This window comes from Trichomonas vaginalis, chromosome III (assembly GCF_026262505.1).
Source record: "Trichomonas vaginalis G3 chromosome III, whole genome shotgun sequence".
Taxonomy (NCBI): Eukaryota; Parabasalia; order Trichomonadida; family Trichomonadidae; genus Trichomonas; species Trichomonas vaginalis.
In genome coordinates, this window is record NC_067205.1 from 6,022,251 (window position 1) to 6,044,141 (window position 21,891).

Genomic DNA, 21,891 nt, shown 5'->3' on the forward strand with positions numbered 1-21,891 from the left:
GAGCCAAGTTGTATTTTTTGATATTTTTAGAGTTTTCCTACCTATTTAGGTACCAAGTTATTGCTTAAAAATTAAGGTTCTAAATTCTGAAGTTTACATAATCCTCCCTTAACATACTAAACATATTTAATTGAATGAGATTATGCCATTTCCATTAAAAACATGTCCTTATAAATGGTCTGATCGGATATAGTTTTTACATTGAAAAATTGTGAGAATATGAAATTAGTTGATACATTAATTTTGCAACAAGATTACTTCATCTTAACAAAATAGGATCAGGGAGATAAATTTTCAACACAATGGTTTTCACAGTAATCAAAAATTGACAGCTATAACAATTGATATATTATGCTTACAGCTCTATTTCCCACATCAATTTAAAAATAAATCTGACAAATTTTAATAATCATTTATGACTAAAAATATTTGCTTATGTGATTTATGATAATAATATTAGTTTATGACAATTTTCTATTATCAATTTTATGAACAACTGTTCCCAACCCTTCAAAAATTGAGAGGGAGTTCATTTTTGAATTTTTGAACTTTTTAATTGAATGATTCTCCTTATATTCTTATTCTGGCCAAAATTTAAGAGAGAGGATAAAGGTTTCAATGCCAATATCGACAAATCTTATCATAAAAGAACACTTTATAGTTCAACAAATTTTGAAAAAATTCGAATATCATTAGATTTTCAATATTTCGACGGAACATCATCAGACCCTCTTAAATGTAAAAATATTGGTGATAGTATTACCTGGGATGACAGATTTGTTCAATGTATTAAAGATGATATTCCGAATTCTACAAAAATTGAAGCATTTAAAGGTACAATGAATAATGTTAAAGATTATTTAGAACGTTTTCTTAAAGTCATACATTATTCAGATCCAATTTCTTTAAAATCAGATCCAACAAGAGAGAAATCAATTGTAGAAGGCACAAATATTTCTAACACAGATATTTATTTAGTATTCTTTTTACGCCCATTTGGAGATGATTCATTCTCTTCAATATCACATATAACAAAAGATGATACTTATAATCGAAACATTCAAACAAATGTTTATATGAAACAAAGTAGTTTACCTGATATTGTTCAAAACGAGAATTCTGAACCGAACGGAGAATTTTATAGGACTCTATCATTCATTTTGAGGTATATAGCGATTTCAGAGAATTATATCAATAAATTCCATCCGAAATATGATCCGACACCTTATACTTCAATAATTTGTAACCTGACAAAGTATGGAAAGAGATTTTCAATCCTTACAACTCCTCATGCACATCATTTTGCAAAAAAGAACTATGGAAATTCAACATTTTATGGAGATGACAATAATTGTCCAAGTGGAATTGTAATAGAAGATTACGGAACAGCTGCAGGCGATTTGCCCAAATCAACAATATATTATACAGATACTAGTAATTACATGTCTATGCATAATGATTATGGACGATTTAGGCGAGTGAGTGATGTAACAATGGCGTTCCTTTTAGATAGTGGAAATTATGAAGTCAATTGGTCAATGGGACAACCGATGATATGGGGAAACAAAGATTCGATTGATGGAAAATTTATGAAAGGATGGCCATTGTCACCACCACAGACAACACTACCTGATAACTACTTCTTCAATCCAAATACACCACAAAACACAGCAGGATATGATTTCAATACATGGGGATCACCGAGTACACAAACGATTGACTGCAACAATCCAACAACGAATGCGGATTCACTTTACTGCAACAATCCAGGTTATTACAATCCATATGGATATAATAAATCAGGAACTTATGAATCATTTGATTATCAACCACTGAAATATCCATCATTTATTTGTCCACGAGGCAAAGCAGCGGTCCAAGGATTAACATATTATAGTGATGACACATGTGCAAGTTATCAATGCAACGAATACACAAGTTTCTATCTCGATGTTATTACAGATACAACAACAAATTCAACAAAACAATTAACATGTTCATCAAAAGGACAAACATTCACATTCAAGAGAAATTATTCAGAAAACATATATTTAATGAGGACAGTTACATGTCCATCACCAGAACAATTCTGCAGAACAAGAGAACTACTAGATCAACACTTCACTAGTGATCCATTTTCAGGTGTAATCTTTCCGACACCGAGACCAACACCAGAACAAACACCAAGACCAACTCCAAAACCAACACCCCAACCAACACCAATTTTTGATTCAATTCCTGAATTCCAACCAATACGAATTGTGAATGACAATCGATTCTTTAATGGTACATATCCAGATCCACAATCATGCACATCTGTTGGACAAGTTGTTACATGGGATAACAACAATCTAACATGCACAGAAGAGGATATAATGAAACCAGAACAAATTTCTGCATATCAAGAAACAATCGCTAATGTCAAAGCATATTTAGAACAATTTCTTAGAGTCAAAACACTTCCAGATAGATATATATACTATTCAGACAAGTATTCACTTGCTTTAAAAGGTAAAAACATATATGCACGTAATTGTGATTTACATATAGTTTGGTTGACACATCCTTATCCAAATCCTAATTCAGTGTCTTGGGCAACAGATTGCTACTATTATGATTCCAAATATTATGTGGTTCATCAAATGTCTGGAATTTTGAATCCAAGAAAAATACCAACAATTGCATCACAAAGAAATACACAAAATGATTACTTCTTTAATATCATTTTGTCAGTTATTTTAGGAGGCATTACAACTTCAGATCATTTTCACATTAAGTTATCATCTGATTATTTTCCAAATCCAATATGTACATTAACAAAAAATGGAATTCAATTTAGAGTTCTTATTACACCATATGCGCACCATCATGGAAAAAATTTCTTCGGACAAGAATGGTTTGTTGGAGATGACAAAACATGTCCATCAGGTATTATTTTACATCCAACATACATGAGACCAAATACTGCTTTTTATCCTGAGGATTTATCAGTTGGTAAATATCTACAAGAAGAAAATGTCCCATTCTTAAGATTTACTGAAGTAACAATGGCATTTTTACTCGATTCAGGAAATTATGAAGTCGATTGGAGATATGGAAAACCTCCAATTTTTGGAAACAAAGATTTCATCAGTGGAGAATATATTCCAAATTGGCCATTAGGACCTCCAATTTCAACACTTCCAAAATATTATTTCAAGCGTCCGAATGTCACTTTAGATGGTGGATCATTTACATTTAAATCATGGGGAAATCCATATTCAATTAAAGGAAATTGTTCAAGTAGTTCTATTTCATCTAATTATCCTGAATATTGTTCAAATCAAAACTATTATAATCCTTACAATTATCAAGAATTTGGAGAAGAATATATGAATTATGCATTAGTTAAAGGGCAATCATATTATTGTCCAGATGGAACAGCAACAATTCCAGGATTAACATATTACACAAATGATGATTGTGCAGTATATTCATGCTCTGATGATTATAGTTCATTCACATTGAATGTACACTCAAATCATAAAACAAATGAATATATAACAATAAATTGTTCTTATGAAGAACAGATACATACATTTAGCAGAACAAATTCATATGGCGGCACAAGTACAAGAACACTTGTTTGTCCACCACCAGAGGCATTTTGTAGAACAGTGAAAGGATATGATAAACTATATCAAAAAAATCCTTTCCAAAATGTTTTATTCCCAACACCAACACCATTTGCAACACCAAGGATAACAGCCAAAGAAACACCAGTCTTGACACCAGCACTTACACCAAAGATCACACCAGCCCTGACTCCATTCAAAACAGGATCAACAACCCCACGAATAACACCTCATAAAACCATGTTTAATACTCCAATGATAACTGCAAAAGAAACTCCTAAACTTACTCCAGTTCAAACTGCACAATCTACTCCTCATTTTACCCCCTGTATTACTCCTAATGCCTTAACTGCAAAGAAGAAAGTATATGATGATCGAAGTATATTAATTTATTTGAGTATTGCAATATATTAATATTATAATTATATTTCATTTAATTTAGTTTTGAATTAAAAATTCACTTAAGGATACCCTTACATTGCGTAGTTAGAAAGAGAATATGATATTGTCATGATTGCTAAAGTTTTAGGCTCCAGAAATGAATATACATCAAACTGAAACAATTGATAAATTGAATGAACTTTTGAGAGGTTCTCAAATAAAAAAAATTATCTAATTTTTTACAATATTACTATTATTTTATCCACATATGTATATATAGTAATTTGAGAAAACTTTTAGGAAAAAATAAGTTTAATAAAAATCTGAATTTTACTTGTTGTGGGATTGTTATTAATTGACACTCCAGACGTATTACTAATAGTTATGCGTATGCAATTAAAGTATTTCTGATGGACAAAATGTGAGATTTATATCAGATAATTCATTTCTACTATTAAGTTATTCATTTATGAGTTTGCACTTATTCGCACTAAATAAATAACTATTAAAAATTGTTTTAATTAATTGACACCATATAATAGAGTGAATTTTGTTTGATCAAACAACAATAGATGATAGATATAAAGCCAAGAAACTTGCTATTAATATGCTCTACTTGCTATTTCAATGTAAGTATGATATTTTCTAAATGTTTCGTTCAGATAACTTAGATATATTAGTCAAAATTTGAAATTTTAATAGCACATATATTAAAAATAATTATTATTCATAAAAGATTAATGAAATAGTAAAAAAATCAATCAAATTATAAAAATACAACATTTAGAAGAATTCTTATTATCCTTCAAAAAGTCAGTATTTCTGCTGTAATTTTCTACAACATTGTAGTTATTGCACTTTGTCTATGGATTTGTATATATGTTATATATAAATTATATATCTAAACTGCCCATAAGTGCAATTTTTATATAATTTGTTTATTTCTTTGACAATTTCATATGAAATATGCTTTTTTAAGCGTATCAAAGCTGTGTTCTTAATGTGCATGGATATATCAAGAAAAATGTCGAAAAAAAATGTGAATTCACAAATTCACTGAATTTTCACCGTTTTTTTGAATTTTGCTACAGCACTAATATTAAATAATACTAAAATCTTCTGTCTTTGTAAAAGAATAAATTCTGACAAAAAGTGCTCGTTTAAATTTAATGATCATCTGTATGACTAAGTGGTAAAAAGTGTTTATGACCAAAAAGGGTTACATGCTTAGTCTATTTTTCTGACAGGATACTCTAGATTTACATGATCTCTATTTCATATCTCCGTTTTTAGATTCTTCGACAGATTTTATGATAGAAAACCAAGATTAACAAATTTCCGGCATGTTAATGAAGAAATCTGCAGCTACCCTCAATATTATTTCAATAATCAGTATCGTTTCTCTTACAATTTATTTTTTTCTCAATAATTTAACAAGAAATAACAATACACACTTGGTTTTACGTATAAAAGCTAAGTGTCGAACTTAATCAACTTTACTTACTTAGCAAATGAATATTTTTGTGGTTGCGAGTTCTGAATGCTGAAGTTTTAGATTTCTCTATAAATGATATCATTGCACTTACAATGTTGTTCCAGCCTATCGCATAAATCATAGAAAATCCAAAAAAAAAATAATATAAAGAAAATTCATGTCATGAAGTTCAAAAAATACCGTGTAACATTAAAATTTGTTATGCATAATACATTTTAGCTATTATTGATTTTTTTTAATTTTCGAGAAATTGAATGGTGAGTCCGATAGAGAAATTTTTAAAAATCCTAGTCCCTCATAGAAGTAATTTCCCTCGTCTCCCATACTTCCAAATGTATGCATATGACATAAACTTTTATGCATTACACAAATGGCCAATAATATCTATAGAGTAAAAAATTAGAAATTTAATTTTTTTATATGATAGTTATATTTCAGATTTGCGAGCGTAACTTTTTTCTCCATGGCATACTTGTTTTAAGAGCAAATGATCAAAATCGTCCTTCAATTATTGAAGGAGCTGATATCTTTTGAAAATTGAATTGAAAGGGTATTCAATTTTCAAATTTCCTCTCAATTTTGGAAACATATCAACTCTATGAATTAACAATTATGTGCCTTCACAGTTTATCAGTCATATAAGGTGCTTATAAAGAAAAAAGTTACGCTCGCAAAATATGTTTTTATATAGATTTCACATAAAATAATTATGTAATTTCTAAAAAGAATATTTTTGTTCTTGAATATTAAAGTGTATTGTAGTTTAAAAAGTTTTAAATATGTTGCTAAAATTTCAGGTTTATAGCTCATGTCTAGCATGACTTCTTCGTATGCGCAAAAAATCTGACACGTAAGGGTATCCTTAAGTTATGGTACCACAATTTTTTGCATATCTATATTTTCAAAGTATCAAACAAGAGCTCTTATAAAATATGGTGTTTCAAAGCTAGCTCAATCCATGAAACAGAATTATTTTGTAGTTAAAATTATGTATTTAATTTTGGAAATTGTTCCTTTGCATATTAGAAGTTTATTTAGCTAATGATTAAAAAAGAACTGCAATAATTTTTCTAAGGCCGATAATAAAAATTTTTTAAACGTACATTTTAGCCAGAACACATTTCATATGCGAAAAAAGAACTCTTTGAGTGCTGTATCACCAATTGAAGTAATGAACAATCTTAAATCGGATGACGAAACATTGCAGCTCTGGGCAATTGATCAATTACCTCTCCAAAGAATGATTGGAGGACAAAAAGAAAATGCTGACGCTTTTGAGTATATTAATGCAATCATTTTATCCAAAGATGATAACTTTCATCATGCTGTACAACAAGCAATCATTCGCGAACTCAAGAAAAGAGCATTAACTTCAAATGACAGAATTCGTGTACTACTTCCATTTTTGATTAAAATGTCCAGATCTACTGGTGTCACTATATGGAATGAATTACTACGAGAGCTATGCAAGAATTTTCATGATCCGATTCAACAATCTCTCGCTTTTGATCAGGTCAGTCCGATTTTCTTACTTGACCATTCAACATTTGGCATTGCATGCGCTATTTACATGACAACCGGACTTTGTGAAGCTGGGGCAATTATGCCTACCGATCTTATTAACAATCTTGTTCAGCAACCAATAGTTCTTCAACAATTCCTCCAGACATTCTTAACATCCTTAATATCAACTCAATCTGAGGCATTCGTTGACCAGATTCTTAAGAAGATTATTCATTCTCCCATAGCTCATTCGGTTTTGATTAATGCAGCAATAAATCTTGAAATCATACCACCAATTTTACAGCGCCAAATCACAGATACGCTTAAAGCTCCTTCACATACTCATGATTTGGCTGCAATAATTGCCAAAAACTGCACAACAATAATTCACAAAGGATTTGCTAAACCAAAGCTTTTGTTGCAAATCGTTTGGAAGGCAAAAATCTTTTCTCCAAAATATTATGACATCATTTCAAATTTCTATATGACATTTATTAAGGAAATGACTCCGAAGGATGCTGTACTATTCTATAAGAAGATTGTTGACAGCAAATCTCCATATTCAATCAAATTATCAAAATTAGTTATTGATGTCAACAATACACAGCAATGCTGTGATATCATTGTTCCTCTCTTATGCAATGTAGAGTCATTTGTCCGTTTCGAAGAATGGTGTGATGCTGTTGCTCATGTAATTAATAAAGTTAATTCAGAATATGCAACAACATTAACAGAATGCATAATTGAAAGATGCAGATTCGAAATAAACGAAGGTCATGTTGCTTCCTTCCCTCTTCTCCCTCCAAAAGAAATTGATGCAATGGAAAACTTCCAGAGACCATCAAAAGTTCCAATTCAAATCTGCAGTTGGAGGCAAATTGCAGGAATGCTAAGTTTATTATCAAATTCCCCTTGCGCTCATATTGTTGCAAAGAATGGAATTGAATTAATTAAACTTGCATTGAAGAAGCACACATTCCCATTGATAGACTCAATTGTTGATATTCTTGACTCAATAAGATCTCATAACGAAGAAATTTTGATACTTTATCAAGATATTTTCAATGGAAACTCATATTCAAAGCTTTTCTTCCTGAAATTGCTTCAGAAGTCAATACATCTCTTCAAAGAAGCCGATATCAAGAATGTGATCTATCCAATGATTGTTCAGATTTTTAATTCAGATCAGCCACCAAATGTTATTTGCACAGCTATTAAAACGCTTTCTGTTTTCTTGAAGCTTGGACAAAACTCACTTTCTTTGATACTCACCAAAGAATTGATCGATTCTATCAACGAATTGTCATCTTATGAAGACAAAGGTATCATAGAAACACTGAAAGAATGCAAGAAAGACATAGAAAAGCTCGTTTCCAACTACAGACCACCAGCTCCGAAGACAAGAAAGAAGAGATCTTCTTCCATCAGAAGAGGTGCAGAAAACATGGATCCAAACTCGATTTCTAACGGACCTTCGAAGAAACAGAGAACATCACTTCTTAATTCAGGAAGTAAACACAAATTCTCAATTGTTAGACCAGCAAGATCAATATCCCTATCAAAGAAAACAGCAAATATGATTCAGGACATGGACTTTTAAATAATATTGCATTGTTTTTTTCTTGTTTATAAACGATTTTTATTTTTCAATAATGCATATAACATTTTAGAATATATAAAATCAATTTATCTGTTATTAAAGCTAATTTAGAATCATAAATATCAAAAAACAATGGCGATGATTGTACAATAGTCTAATCCTAATTTAAGAGTATAATTACTAGAGTTCCAATTAATATTTATCATTCAGCTCAAATTTAGTTTATAGAATATAAAAAATAAACTTTTATCTTCTACAATTCAATAGAGAGATAAGAGATAATTTGCTTTTAAGATTAGAAAGACGAATAACTAATGATTGATCATCAATAACATTGATACATCTGATGCAATGATGAGGAATGCCGGATCTAGTTAGCATGATTAAGAATGATCTAAGATGATTATCAATTTGAAGACATTCTTGTAACGAATGACATTCCTCAAATGAGAACTCATAAACAGAAGAAACACTCATTGGGAAGTTGATTGTTTTGAGATTTGAGCAATTGAAGAAAGCATATCGATTGATCTGTCTAACTGAGTCATAGTTGATAAATACAGATTCAAGATTGTATGAACACATGAATGAAGCCTCACCGATTATTCGACTGCTAATTTCAAAATGCTTATCTCGGGACATTGGAGCATATGCAATAATAGTTTCAAAGTTTTTATCATCTTCAATTCTATATATTGTGTTACTTATGCATTTATATTTTTCCGATATGAAAGTAGATAAACATTTTAACTTCGGGCAACAAACAAATGCGCCTTCTGAGATATAGTCTATTTCATAACTTCCAAAAACGACTGTAATCAGTTCCGAACAATTATAAAATGCATGATATTCAATTTTTCTGACATGTTCGTCAATGAAAATAAACTTAATGCTAGAATTTTCAAAAGCATGTGAAGCAATTCTTTCAACTGGGAACACTAATACAGATTCCTCATCGCCAATAAAATCATATATGATTCTACGATTTTTGTCCATTACAAATTTGTATACAATTACTCGGCTTTCATTTTCATTATTTGGAATTATTCCGTAAGCAGATGGACCCCAAGGAAACTTCGATTTAAATTTAAATTTTTGATTGAATTTAAACCTGTAATTATGAGTTAATGGCTCCAATTTAACACTCGAACCTTCAAAAATTAATGTCAAAGCATAATGATTTTTAAAAATATTTGTTGGGAATAGTATATCTGTTACATTACTTGGTATTGTAAAATTATATGAATTCATATTTCCACACATTCCAACCTTGATATCGTAATTAAGTCTCATAAACTCATTAGTACAAATATAATTAATATCACAATAAAATGCATTTTCATCAATTCTAGAAAAGAATGAATGAATGTTCAAACATTGAATAGAGCATGAATAGAAACAATATGTATATAAATAGGGCATTAAATATCCATTATTAAATGTGACATTTTTTAATGATATTATATTACTAAATGCATATGATGCAATAATATAGTTTTGTGCCGGAAATGTTAGATTTTCAAGATTTGAATTATAAAATGCATATGATTCAACAATTTTTAACTGGCAATTTATGTCGAAAAACAATTTCGTTAGATTTAAGCAGTTAGCAAAAGCATATTCTGATATTTTTTCCACAGAAGCTGGAATAGAGACATATTCTAAACCGGTATTAGAAAAAGAATGGCTTCCAATTATTTTAAGTTCGCTGTTATTTGGAAAAATAACTTCTTTCAACAAGCTATAGTGCAAAAATCTGCTTTCTGGAATTTCATTGATTTTTATAGGAATTTTAATTATTAAATAAGATGGTGTGTAAAAATTCAGATTAGAATATTGACTATAATCAGAAAGATGAATTGTTGTATTTTGATCAAATGCATCCTGACTAAAACTTATTACTAAATCTGGGAGATAAATGTCATTTAAATTTGTGCCTTTAAAAGCATTTGAATTTATTGTTGTTAATTTTGATAATGGAGAGAATTCTACATTTTCTAGATTTGTACAATTTGCAAATGCATACGATTTGATTAATGAAACATTTTGTGGAATTGTAATTCTTACCATTTTACACATATAATACGAATAATCTCCAATAATTTTAACACTATCATTGATAAAACATTCAGCCTTATATGAAGGAAAATGTAAAACTTCTAAAAAATCTTTGGAATAGATAACGGAATTAACCATAGTGAAGTATTTATTTTCTGGATCAAGATCAAAACTTATTTCATTTGAATTTTGAAATAATGTATAATCAAGTGCCTTAATGTTTTTCGGAATTACAAAATTCCGAATTGAAGTCCCTTTGATAATATCTTTCTCAATGATTTCTAACTCACAATTTGGAGAAAATGAGATATTATTTAAGAAATGACATTTGAAAAATGCATTCTTTTTGATTGTTTTTAATGAAGATGGAATCATAATTGATGATATGTTTGATTCTGCAAATGCAAATTCACCAATTTCTTTTAATTTGCTATTCGCCGCGAAGGTAACAGAAGTTAAAATCTCAGATGAAAATGCATAGCTTCCTATTTTTATTACAGAAGAAGGAATATTAATTGAAACAATGTTTGACTTATAAAATGAATTATTTCCTATTATTTCAAGCTGTGAGCTATCATGAAAAGAAAAACTAGGTTTCTCATAATAATTCATATTTTCATAATAATTCTGATAGTTAAAATCATCTTGAAAGATTAATAATGATGATGGAAGGGATATTTCCAAAATTTTTGTCTTGATGAACGCACTTGGACTTAATTTAGTCAAGTGAACATTTGATTGAAATTCAATTTTTTCAAGATTTACACATTGATAAAAAGAAAAATCATCAATTTCAGTTAATGAGCTTGGTATTGTGAAATTTGTAATTTGAATGTTTTCAAATGCTTTCTCCTCGATTATGCTCAAACGAGAATTGCTCAAAATATTAATGTATCGAAGTTTTTTGCAATTAGAAAATGCATATTTTTTAATTCTTGTAACAGATAATGGAATTTCAATCGACAATATATCAGTGTTTTTTAACAAATAATCACTAATATTTTCAAGTTGGATATTGAGGAAATCAATGGTATTAAGCATCTGGCAATTATAAAATGCGTGACTACCTATATATGTAACAGATGAAGGAATATTAATTGATATAAGTTGTGAGCTAGAAAAAGCATAAGCTCCAATGTATGAAAGATTTGAATAAAAATGTATAAATTTAAGAAAAGAATATGAGAATGTAAAATCTTCAATGAGAGAAACATTAGGATATATGTCAATTGATTCAATCTTTGAATAATAAAATGCATATTTGCCGACAGTTTTTACCGAATTAGGAATGTTAATATTTTTGAAATTTGTATTACCAAATGCATAATCTCCAATGGATTCTAAATTCGAATCTTCTGAAATTATAATACTTGTTAATGTAGATTTATAAAAAGCATAGTTGCCAATGGATACAACAGATGGTGGTATTGAAATAGTATTCATTTTTGTCATATTAAATGCATAGTCACCTATCATCATTAATTGTGAATTTGATTCAAAAATTATCATTTCAATTGAAGACTCAATAAATGCAGCATCATCAATAATTGTAACTGTAGATGGAATTAATATACTTTTTATATTTGATTTAGAAAATGCTTCTTTGCTTATGATTGTTACATTTGGAAATGTAAATGAACAATATGAAATTCCTGCAAAAGTTTTAGTACCAATTTCTTTATATTGGGAATTATTCGAAAATGAGATGCTATCCAAATTTAAGTGATAAAAAGCATATTCACCAATTTGTTTAACAGTATTTGGTATTTCTATTGATTTTAATTGGGTTTTTGAAAATGCAAAACTCCCAATTTCACTCAAATAACAATCACTAGGGAAAACCATTTGCTTTAAATTTGAAAGTTCAAAAGAGCTATTTCCAATCGAAACCAATAGTCTAGGAACTATGATTGACGAAATATTGGTACAATAGAATGCATGATTAGATATATTTATAAGTTGACTATTGTCCACGAAAATGATATCAGATAACGAACGACATTCAGAAAAAGCATTTTCCCCAATGCATTTTACAGTAGATGGAATACTTATGGCAGTCATTTTACATGAATGAAATGCGTAAGATCCAATAAATTCTAATTTTCTGTTTTCTTCAAATGTTACATTCACTAAAAAAACACAGTTTGAAAATGCATAAGTATCGATAGTTTTTATAGCAGATGGAATTTTGATTGTAGTTAAGCTTGAGCCTATGAATAAATAACTATTAATAATGTCTAATTTACTATCACCAAGAAAATCAATATTACTCAACTTATAACAATAGGAAAATGCATATTGTCCAATCGTTTTAACCGAAGATAGAATCATGATTGATATAATATTTGTAGCTTCGAAGGCATGATCACCAATTTCTTGTAACTCACAATTTTCTGAAAAAATTATATTGACCAATTTCCGACAGTTGCAGAATGCATTCCTACCTATTATTTTAACAGTAGATGGAATATTAATTGAAACTAACTGTGTATTATCAAATGCGTGATCTCTGATTTCTTCTAATTGGCAAACTTCACAAAAAATGATATTAGAAAATTCCATACATTCACTGAATGCATTTTTACCTATAATTTTTATTGACAATGGAATAGAAATATTTGAAATTTTGCAATTTTTGAAAGCATTTTCAGGGATTTCAGATATACAGGATCCTTCTTCGAATTTAATAGTTCTCAAATAATAACTATTAAAAGCCATTGTTCCTATTATATTTACACTCTTTGGTATGAAGAAATCAGTTATCATTGTATTAGCAAATGCATTTGATCCTATTTCTTGTAGTTGACTATTTTCTTCAAATTCCACTACTTTTACTTGGCAATTGCAAAATGCTTCATCATGAATTTTTGTAACATTTTTTGGGATTAAGATTTGATCAAAATTTGAATTACTAAAAACTGCTTTACCAATTTCTTTTACATAGGATGGAATTGTATAATTAGTGCGTTGAGACAATTTAATAATTACACATTGATTATGCTTTGAATATAAATAAATATCATCTGAATAATAAAAATTATTTAACGGTGATGTTCTAATTTTTATGTTTTTTCTGAAATCAAAAGAAGATTCATTCAAATAACTTACATATCGAGGAATGAAAACCACCAACAATTTGCAATAAACAAATGATCGATATCCAATATATTTCAGATTACATTCTTCAGATATTATAATATTGCATAACAAAGCACATTTATAAAATGCAAAATCATCAATTTTTATAATACTATTAGGTATTTCGATATCAGAAATAAAGTAAGTGCTAAATGAATATTTGCCAATATGAATGATTTGACTGTTTTCTTGAAATTTAACATATGAAAGAAAATTTATATTTGGAGGATTAGTCAATTCATCAATAAAAAATGCATTATCATGAATGAATCTAATTTGAGATGGTATTTCAATAACTGTAAAACCACTAAATATCGGATGAATCTCTTTAAATACCTCATTTTCAGGGAATGCAAAATTTTTCAAGTAGGTTTGATAAAATGAATATGGCTCTATAGTTGATAAATGTAATAACAAGGATAGATTTAATTCAAATAATTCCTCACATTTAGCGAAAGAATATTCTTCAATTATCTCAAGCATTGAATCATCTGGAAAAATAATTGATTCAATTGAAGATTGATAAAATGCAAATCTTTTTATTGTCCTAACAGTTGATGGAATTACTATTGATTTAACTTTTGATCCAAAAAAGGATGAATCACATATTTCTTCCAATCCATTAGTTAAAGTAACATTTCGTTCATTAGGACATATCCCAATAATTTTTTTTGATCTGTTGAATAGAAACATTTTCCAATTTTAATAAAATTTTTATTAGAATTATCTAAAGTTATATCTTCAATAAATATACAATTTGAGAAAGCACTCATACGAAAATCAGTTACTTTCGAGTTAATATGAAATGATGTTAATTTGGAATAGCTGAACAAATGCCCTGGAATTTTTGTTACGTTTATGTCTGGTGGGATTTTTACATCTCTCAATTTATAACATCCATTGAATGCTGATGCTCCAATTATTGATAAAGATTTCGGAAGTATTAATTCTTCTATTCTCGACTCTTCAAATGCTGATTCTTTGATTTGCTTGAGATGTATACAATTGCCTAAATTTAGTACTTTTATACCACATCTATAAAAAGCTTGATAACCTATTTCTTCTAAGTTGGGACATTTTTCAAATTCAAATTCATTGGCATGCTCATAATATTCCCCAAATGCTTTATCGCAAATAGTTTTTAATTTGGAAGTATTTTTGAATCTAACAATTAGAGAATATCTAAATTCCATATAATTATCGAAAACAACATTACTACCTATGATTTCACAATCCTCATCAATATCTATTATTGCTGTTGAACCTTCTACGTGATTTAGTCCAACAGCAAAAAGTTTCTTACCTTCATCTGTATCTTGATAATAATAATCATGTATCAAAATAATTGTTAAAAGTATTATTGTGATCAATTTAACAAGTTATTCGCACTAGATCTCTCTTTGGAATTTAACACCCAAAGATTTTTACATCATTAAGATGTTAATTTTAAATAAAAACACACATTTTTTTAAAATAAGTTTACATTCAAATTTTACAGTTGTTTTGATCCGCTTTTGTTATTTGATAATTCTTATCATTATTCATGGAAAAACTAATATGAAAATCAAAATAAATCACAGATATCATTAAATATCAATTGAACTGTGATCCTACCTGAATAATGTTCTCAAATTTTTGAGAACCAGATGAATTTTTGTTGTGCATGAAAAATAGCGTGACTTCACTTTTGACAAAAAGTGACAGTATTTCTGATGGTTTTGTCATTTATTTGTCAGATTTATAAATGGATAATCATGCTGTAAATCAGATATTAATTAAAAATATTTAAGATTTATGTTCGAATTGAAAAGCAAAATGATATTTTTTTAATTGAAAAACGTTAATATCTGATATTTTGAAGTTTTTAATATTTGTTAGTATCTTAAATTATTGAATGCATACGTTTTTTATGTTCTCAATTTTAAAAAAAATTGTGAAGAATTTAGTTTTTTGGAGATGGATGTTTAATATTTGTGAGTGAGAATGCAAGCAGGAGTTTGGTACTTTAAGGCTAGGTTGAGATAGATTTCCCATTATATTATCTGTGAATATATTGTTTGAAAATTCAAGATATAAAAATATATTATCAAAAAATTTTATATTTTTAAATACAATAGGGTGGAAATATAGTACGATGAGATAGCAATGATATATTTTATAGGGTGTCCAAAGGTGTGTTTAGCACAAACCTGAATACTGCGAATAGAAATAAACAAGTTACATATATATAAAGTTTATTTAAATATAATCACCATTGGATTCAATCACGCGTTCGCAGCGATCGATCCAGGCTTGAAAGACACGCTTTAAATCATCATGAGAAAATTGCTCAAATTGCTCTCTTACAAAATTTTCAAGATCATCTGGACTCGCGAATTCGCGTCCTTCAGCTCTCTTTTTTAGCGTGCCGAATAAATAAAAGTCAGAGGGTGCAATATCAGGTGAATAAATTGGGTTTGGAACAACTTTGACATTGTTTTCCACCAAGTAATTCATTACCTTATGACTTTTGTGAACTCTTGAATTATCAAAATGAATTGCAAACTTTTGTTTTTGTTGTTTGGATTTCTCAAACTCATCAGAATTGATAATTTGAGTAAGAACATTGTCAATTAGATACTGAGCATTCATCGTATTAGGTTTTTGAAGAATATCAATTGCGATGATGCCATTCACGCCCCAAAAAACCGACAACATCATCATTGGTGTGTCAATTTTTTTCTTCGGGAATGTTTGCGGATTTTCATCCTTCGGGATCCACATGATTTTGGCTTCTGTTGCATATTGAAACCAAGACTCGTCCCCTGTTACTAAAAAGCGAAACTTCTTGGATTGATACGCACCCAATATAGAGAGGAGCTCTTTCGAAGATTGGACTCTAGATTTTTTTTGAACTGAATTAAGGTTGTGCGGAACCCAACGTGTATACGCTAGTTTGTAGTTCAAATAATTGTGCAGATAATAACTGACTGTTGTACGTGGTATCTTTGTCATCTCCTCTATCCTTCTGAGTGATGCTCTTGGGTCTTCATCTAGCGCTTGAAGAATTGCTTTGATTTTTCTTTGATCCGGCGATTTTTTGTCAATTTTTATGATGGGCGCCTTTTTGTTCATGAAGTGATACATCCTAACATGATACGTTACAGTGGAATAGCTAAGAGCATCCATACCGAAGCATTTTACCAATGTCTCGTAGATTTTTTTACAGTCTTTGCATTTTTTGCAAGAGCGAGGATGTTTTCTTTATGATTCATTAAAAAATGAAAAAAATCCCGCCAAAATTTCCCGCGAAACCGCCTCTTGTCTCAAAATTCATTTTATATCCCGGCATGGCGCCAAAATACAACATACTCATCATATACATATATTCATATTTTTTATTATATATTTATAATCAGCATATATCTCCTTTAATAGTCTCATATAGAGCGCTGTGCTAAACGCACCTTTGGACACCCTATATAATGGGAGGTAATCTGAAGATAAGTAGCAAATTTTATGCGATTTTGATTGGGAGTTGGAGGGTGTGAGTACTATAGCATGTAATAGTATCTCACACCCTCCAATTCTTCCTATGGCGCCGAAAAATTTTTGGTGAAATGCGACGACATTTCACCAAAAATTTTCGGCGCCATATAGAGAACTATAGTCTGCGAGGTACTGATTCTATCTATGTACCTCGCAGACCATAGTTCTCAGCCAAAATGTCAAAAATTTCGGAAATTCGAAATAATTTTTTTTGAGAAAAAATTAACCGTTTAACATAATATTTATAATATTGCTTATTCAATTAGACGGATTAAAAATTATATGTTTTCTTTTTATTTTTTCAATTAAATTATTAGCTGACTCGAATTTGTATAAGTTTTTTAAAATAGATATCAAAAATTAAATATAAAAAAGAAAACAATTAAGAATATTAAAGTAAATTCTTTATTAAGAAACAATAAAATGAAAATATAAAACTTTATATGATTTGAGTGGATATTGAGAGTAATTTGTGAGTGTGCTTCAGCCGCATATGTAAGATTGTTCGGATTTAATTAAAAATTGTAAATTTTTTGTCTTTATATCAAACTATTCGACAAAACTTTGTATGATTTGAGTGGATATTGTGAGTAATTTGTGAGCGTGCTTCGGCTGCATCCGCTAATTCCTTCTTCATTCTTAACATTCTTTGTTTTATTTAGAACTATATTATCTTATTTCTAAAAATAATACTGAATTTAAAAAAAATCCAAATGTAATAAATGTAAGTGTTTATTCCTTAACTTCCTTTTTGTGATTTTTTGAATTTTCTTGTTTTTGAAATTATTTGTTAATCTCTAAGATTTTTTTCGAAGCCTGGTTCAGCGCAGAGATCTTTTGTCCATTTGGGGCCTCTTTCCCAGGCCTCAAATGGAGTCAATTTCTCCCCAAAGAGTTTGAATAATGCGGAGTGTTTCCATACCCTATTATACTGGGAAACAACATTGGGGATGAACTCAAAGACGTTCACTCCAGGGTTTGTCTTGAAAAGAGTCTCCCAACTCCTTTCAATTTTTCCATTTTCCTCTGGAGAGTACGGATGAGTTTTGAAATGTTTTATATTGAATTCTTGGCAAACCGCTTCAAAATCTTTTCCAATGAATTCTGTTCCATTATCTGTGAGAATTCCATGTGGAACTAATTTGACTAAATCAATTGCGTGACGAAATACTCTGGCAGTATTTTTCATTTCTTTTGTATCGAAAACATCCCAGCAAATAATGTATCTGCTTCTGTCATCAAGAAATGAAATTAAATATTGAAGGTTACCGTTATCGTCCTTCAGAAATTTCAAATCAGTATGCCACAATTGATTAACATATTGAGCAACGTATTCATGTGGATGTTCGTCGATTTTCTGATGCCTGTGAAATGTAAACAAATGTTGTTGATTGAAAATTTTGAAAGCATCGTTGAATGTAAATCTTTCGACTTTTTCGAAATATGATTCTTTGATCCTTTTGTATCCAATGTCATATTGTGCTTTAATTTCCAAAATTTTGTATACATCTTCCTCAAAAGTTTTTTCTTTGGTCTTCCTCTTTCTTTTATTGGATAGCCGAGTAGTACGAAAATTTTTTTTCAAACGTTCTTTTCCTATTGAAAGTGTTTTTGCCGTATCTTCGAGAGTTACATTTGGATTATTAATGTATTCTTGATATTTTTCTTCAATTACGTTGAGAACCTGATCGGCGGGAACGGTTGGGAGTTGAAAAGTTTTAAGATCTTCTGGGTTTTCGAGACGAACCAAGATGTCTTCCATTTTTTAATTTGTAATTTTTTCAATTTTTCAAAAGATAATTTAAAAATACTAGTAGGGATGCGTTAAACACGCCATTTGACCGGGCGTACATTTTTTTTGTTCGCCCAAAAATTTCGCCATTTGAGAAATTCAAAAATTAAAAATAAAATTTTAATCTTGATTTTTTTATTTTCGTGATTTTTTTGAAACTTACATAAGTGATGAAATACTTTTTTTAAGTAATCGTTTATTATATATAAATATATCTTAATAAATTTAATTCCTTAAGGTAGAGCGTGTTCAAATTTAAAATCTCATACAATATTTTCTTAATGGCGTATTTTTCTGAGGTCGCCCAAATAAAGGCGAATTCAAAATTGAGAACTCCAAGGCGTATGGCGAGTATTCAAAAAGTACGCCACTTACAAAATATTGAATGTGGATTATCAATTTTTTGGCGTGGTCAATTTCAAATTTTGATATTTATTTTTATTTTATTCAGTATAATGCTAAGAATTAAAATATAAAATTCATAGAATTTTTTCTTTGAAAATATTTTACATTTTTATTAGACCACTCCTAGACTAGTCATCAGGTTATCCTCAGATCATCCTCAGACTACTCCTTATCAGATTACTCATCATCCTCAGACTACTCCTTAGACCCCTCCTCATCAGACTACTCCTCAGATCTTCCTCATAAGACTCCTCCTCAGATCTTCCTCCTGAGACTACTCTTCAGACTACTCCTTAGAGTCCTCCTCATCAGACTAGTCCTGAGCTAGTCCTCAGACTACTCCTGAAACTATCTCAGATTATCCGCAGACTCCTCCTCAGATTATCCTCAAACTACTCCTCAGTCTAATCCTCAGACTCCTCCTCAGATTATCCTCAAACTACTCCTCAGTCTAATCCTCAATCTAATCCTCAGACTCCTCCTCAGATTATGCTCAGATTATCCTCAAACTCCTCAGATTATACTCAAACTCCCCAGACTACTCCTCAAACTCCTCAGATTATACTCAAACTCCCCAGACTACTCCTCAAACTCCTCAAATTATCCTCAGACAAATCCTGAAACTACTCCTCAGACAACTCCTCAGATTATCCTCAAACTCCTCAGATTATCCTCAAACTCCTCAGACTACTCCTCAAACTCCTCAGACTCCTCCTCAGATTATCCTCAGATTATCACTTTACATATATATATCGATAACTAAATAATTACTTATTATACTTTCTTTATTTTTTTAATTTTAAAATAATATTAATATATCTTTCTACGTTTAATGATGAAAAGAGAAAGAGGAGTAAAAAGAGGAAAGAGAAAAGAAAGAGAGAGAGAAAAAAAAAGAGAAAGAAAGAAAAAAAAGGACGGCGATAATTTTGTATTGTTTTGTTATTCGGCCGAATGGCGGGTACGAAGTAGCCGCCATTCGGCCCCAAAAATGGCGTATTATTCTATTTTTAAACGGTCATGGCGTAAAACCGTCGCATCCCTAAATACTAGTTATTTGATAAAATTTGTTTATTTTAAATAAAACAATTTTTTTGAAAAAATTATATTAATGATTTGAAGGCAAAAGCCAAAAACTTAATAGATAAAACACTCTTTCTATATAGATCAACTTCTATTATTAAATTTATAAAAATGGAGAGATTTTGCAAATTATTTTCTAATATATTATATTTATAATCATTTTATTTATCCCATTAAAAATTGTGAACCCAGAACATCTTCCCTTCAAAGTTCCAAGCATCAACACACATTCTCACTCACAAATTTTTAAAACTCATTGCCAAAAATCTAAAAAACTCACAATTTTTTTTAAATTGATAACCCTCAAAACGTTTCCAATCAATAATTTGAGAGTCTATATGATAATGTAAAAGTTAAAACATTCAAGTATTTAAGTATTTCTTTAAAATATTAAGTTTTTTATTTTTCCAATAAAATTCTAATATCAAATATTTTTATTTAACGATTAATTTTATTTATATTTTTATAGTTTTTTTTAAGAAAAAATATTGTTAGGGCTTTATGGATTTTCAATTAATATACAAGATAATTCATGAATGTATATATTTCCAAGTTTTTAAGGATGCAACACTTTACATTTGTAAACTGTCAAAAATGAAGTCACGCTATTTTTCATGCATTACATTAATCGTTTATGTTAAACATTAGTATATACACAAATAAAAAAATAAATTTAAAATTTTTTTGAGTTAATTTATTTTTAAGTTTATTTTTTTTTTAATTTTTTTTATTTTGAGTAGTGAAAAAAATTACGATGATAAAAAAATAAATAAAAAAATCTTAAAGTTTATTTTTTAAAGTTTATTTTTAAATTTTTTTTATTTTGTAAATGTCAAAAATTTTAACGTTAATTTTTAAGTTTATTTTTTAAAAAATATTTTTTTTATTTTGAATAGTGAAAAAAATCTATGATAAAAAAATAAATAAATAAATTTAAAGTTAATTTTTTAAAGTTTATTTTTTAAAAAATATTTTTTTATTTTGGGGTGCTAAAAATTTATGATAAAAAAATAAATTAAATAAAAAAAATCTAAAGTTAATTTTTTAAAGTTTATTTTTTAAAAAATATTTTTTTTATTTATGTAGTGTAAAAATTTACGATGAAAAAAAATTGTTATATACGAAAACGATAAAACAGTCTGACAGAAAAGTGACAACTTTACGTGTCAAAAGTAGAAAAGTGACATTTATTCATAATATTAAAATGAATCATCATAATCTTCTTCATAAGGGTCTTCATAATCTTCTTGATATTCTTCTTCATAATTTACTTCGTATTCTTCTTCTTCATTAC

The 21,891-nt window shown here is 29.0% G+C and overlaps 4 protein-coding genes and 1 pseudogene across 5 annotated transcripts, besides 7 other annotated features; 3 read left to right on the forward strand and 2 right to left on the reverse strand.

Moving 5' to 3' along the window:
- Positions 1 to 106: part of a mobile genetic element that runs on past the window's edge.
- Positions 107 to 560: 454 nt separating this feature from the next.
- TVAGG3_0650000 (regulation of choline O-acetyltransferase protein) lies at positions 561 to 1,554 on the forward strand (the record flags this gene model as incomplete). The annotated part of the gene is made up of 1 exon (XM_001315788.2): positions 561 to 1,554. A coding segment is annotated over one exon (994 nt), but the record flags the coding sequence as incomplete, so codon positions are not given.
- Positions 1,555 to 1,589: 35 nt separating this feature from the next.
- On the forward strand, positions 1,590 to 4,028 carry TVAGG3_0650010 (leishmanolysin-like peptidase family; the record flags this gene model as incomplete). Its single annotated transcript, XM_001315787.1, has 1 exon — positions 1,590 to 4,028. The coding sequence occupies one exon, from the start codon at positions 1,590 to 1,592 to the stop codon at positions 4,026 to 4,028; it is 2,439 nt and encodes an 812-aa protein (XP_001315822.1).
- Positions 4,029 to 6,615: 2,587 nt separating this feature from the next.
- Positions 6,616 to 8,650, forward strand: TVAGG3_0650020 (armadillo (ARM) repeat-containing protein family; the record flags this gene model as incomplete). Its single annotated transcript, XM_001315786.2, has 1 exon — positions 6,617 to 8,593. The coding sequence occupies one exon, from the start codon at positions 6,617 to 6,619 to the stop codon at positions 8,591 to 8,593; it is 1,977 nt and encodes a 658-aa protein (XP_001315821.1).
- Positions 8,651 to 8,839: 189 nt separating this feature from the next.
- TVAGG3_0650030 (leucine-rich repeats (6 copies)-containing protein) lies at positions 8,840 to 13,417 on the reverse strand (the record flags this gene model as incomplete). The annotated part of the gene is made up of 1 exon (XM_001315785.1): positions 8,840 to 13,417. One exon carries the CDS (start codon positions 13,415 to 13,417, stop codon positions 8,840 to 8,842), a length of 4,578 nt encoding a protein of 1,525 aa, XP_001315820.1.
- Positions 13,418 to 15,947: 2,530 nt separating this feature from the next.
- Positions 15,948 to 17,249: a mobile genetic element.
- On the reverse strand, positions 16,028 to 17,153 carry TVAGG3_0650050 (annotated as a pseudogene). Its single transcript has one exon. A coding segment is annotated over exon 1 (1,126 nt).
- A 739-nt stretch (positions 17,250 to 17,988) lies between the features above and the next one.
- Positions 17,989 to 18,040: a mobile genetic element.
- A 70-nt stretch (positions 18,041 to 18,110) lies between these two features.
- Positions 18,111 to 19,078: a mobile genetic element.
- Positions 19,079 to 20,571: 1,493 nt separating this feature from the next.
- Positions 20,572 to 20,623: a mobile genetic element.
- Positions 20,624 to 21,709: 1,086 nt separating this feature from the next.
- Positions 21,710 to 21,769: a mobile genetic element.
- Positions 21,770 to 21,796: 27 nt separating this feature from the next.
- Positions 21,797 to 21,891: part of a mobile genetic element that runs on past the window's edge.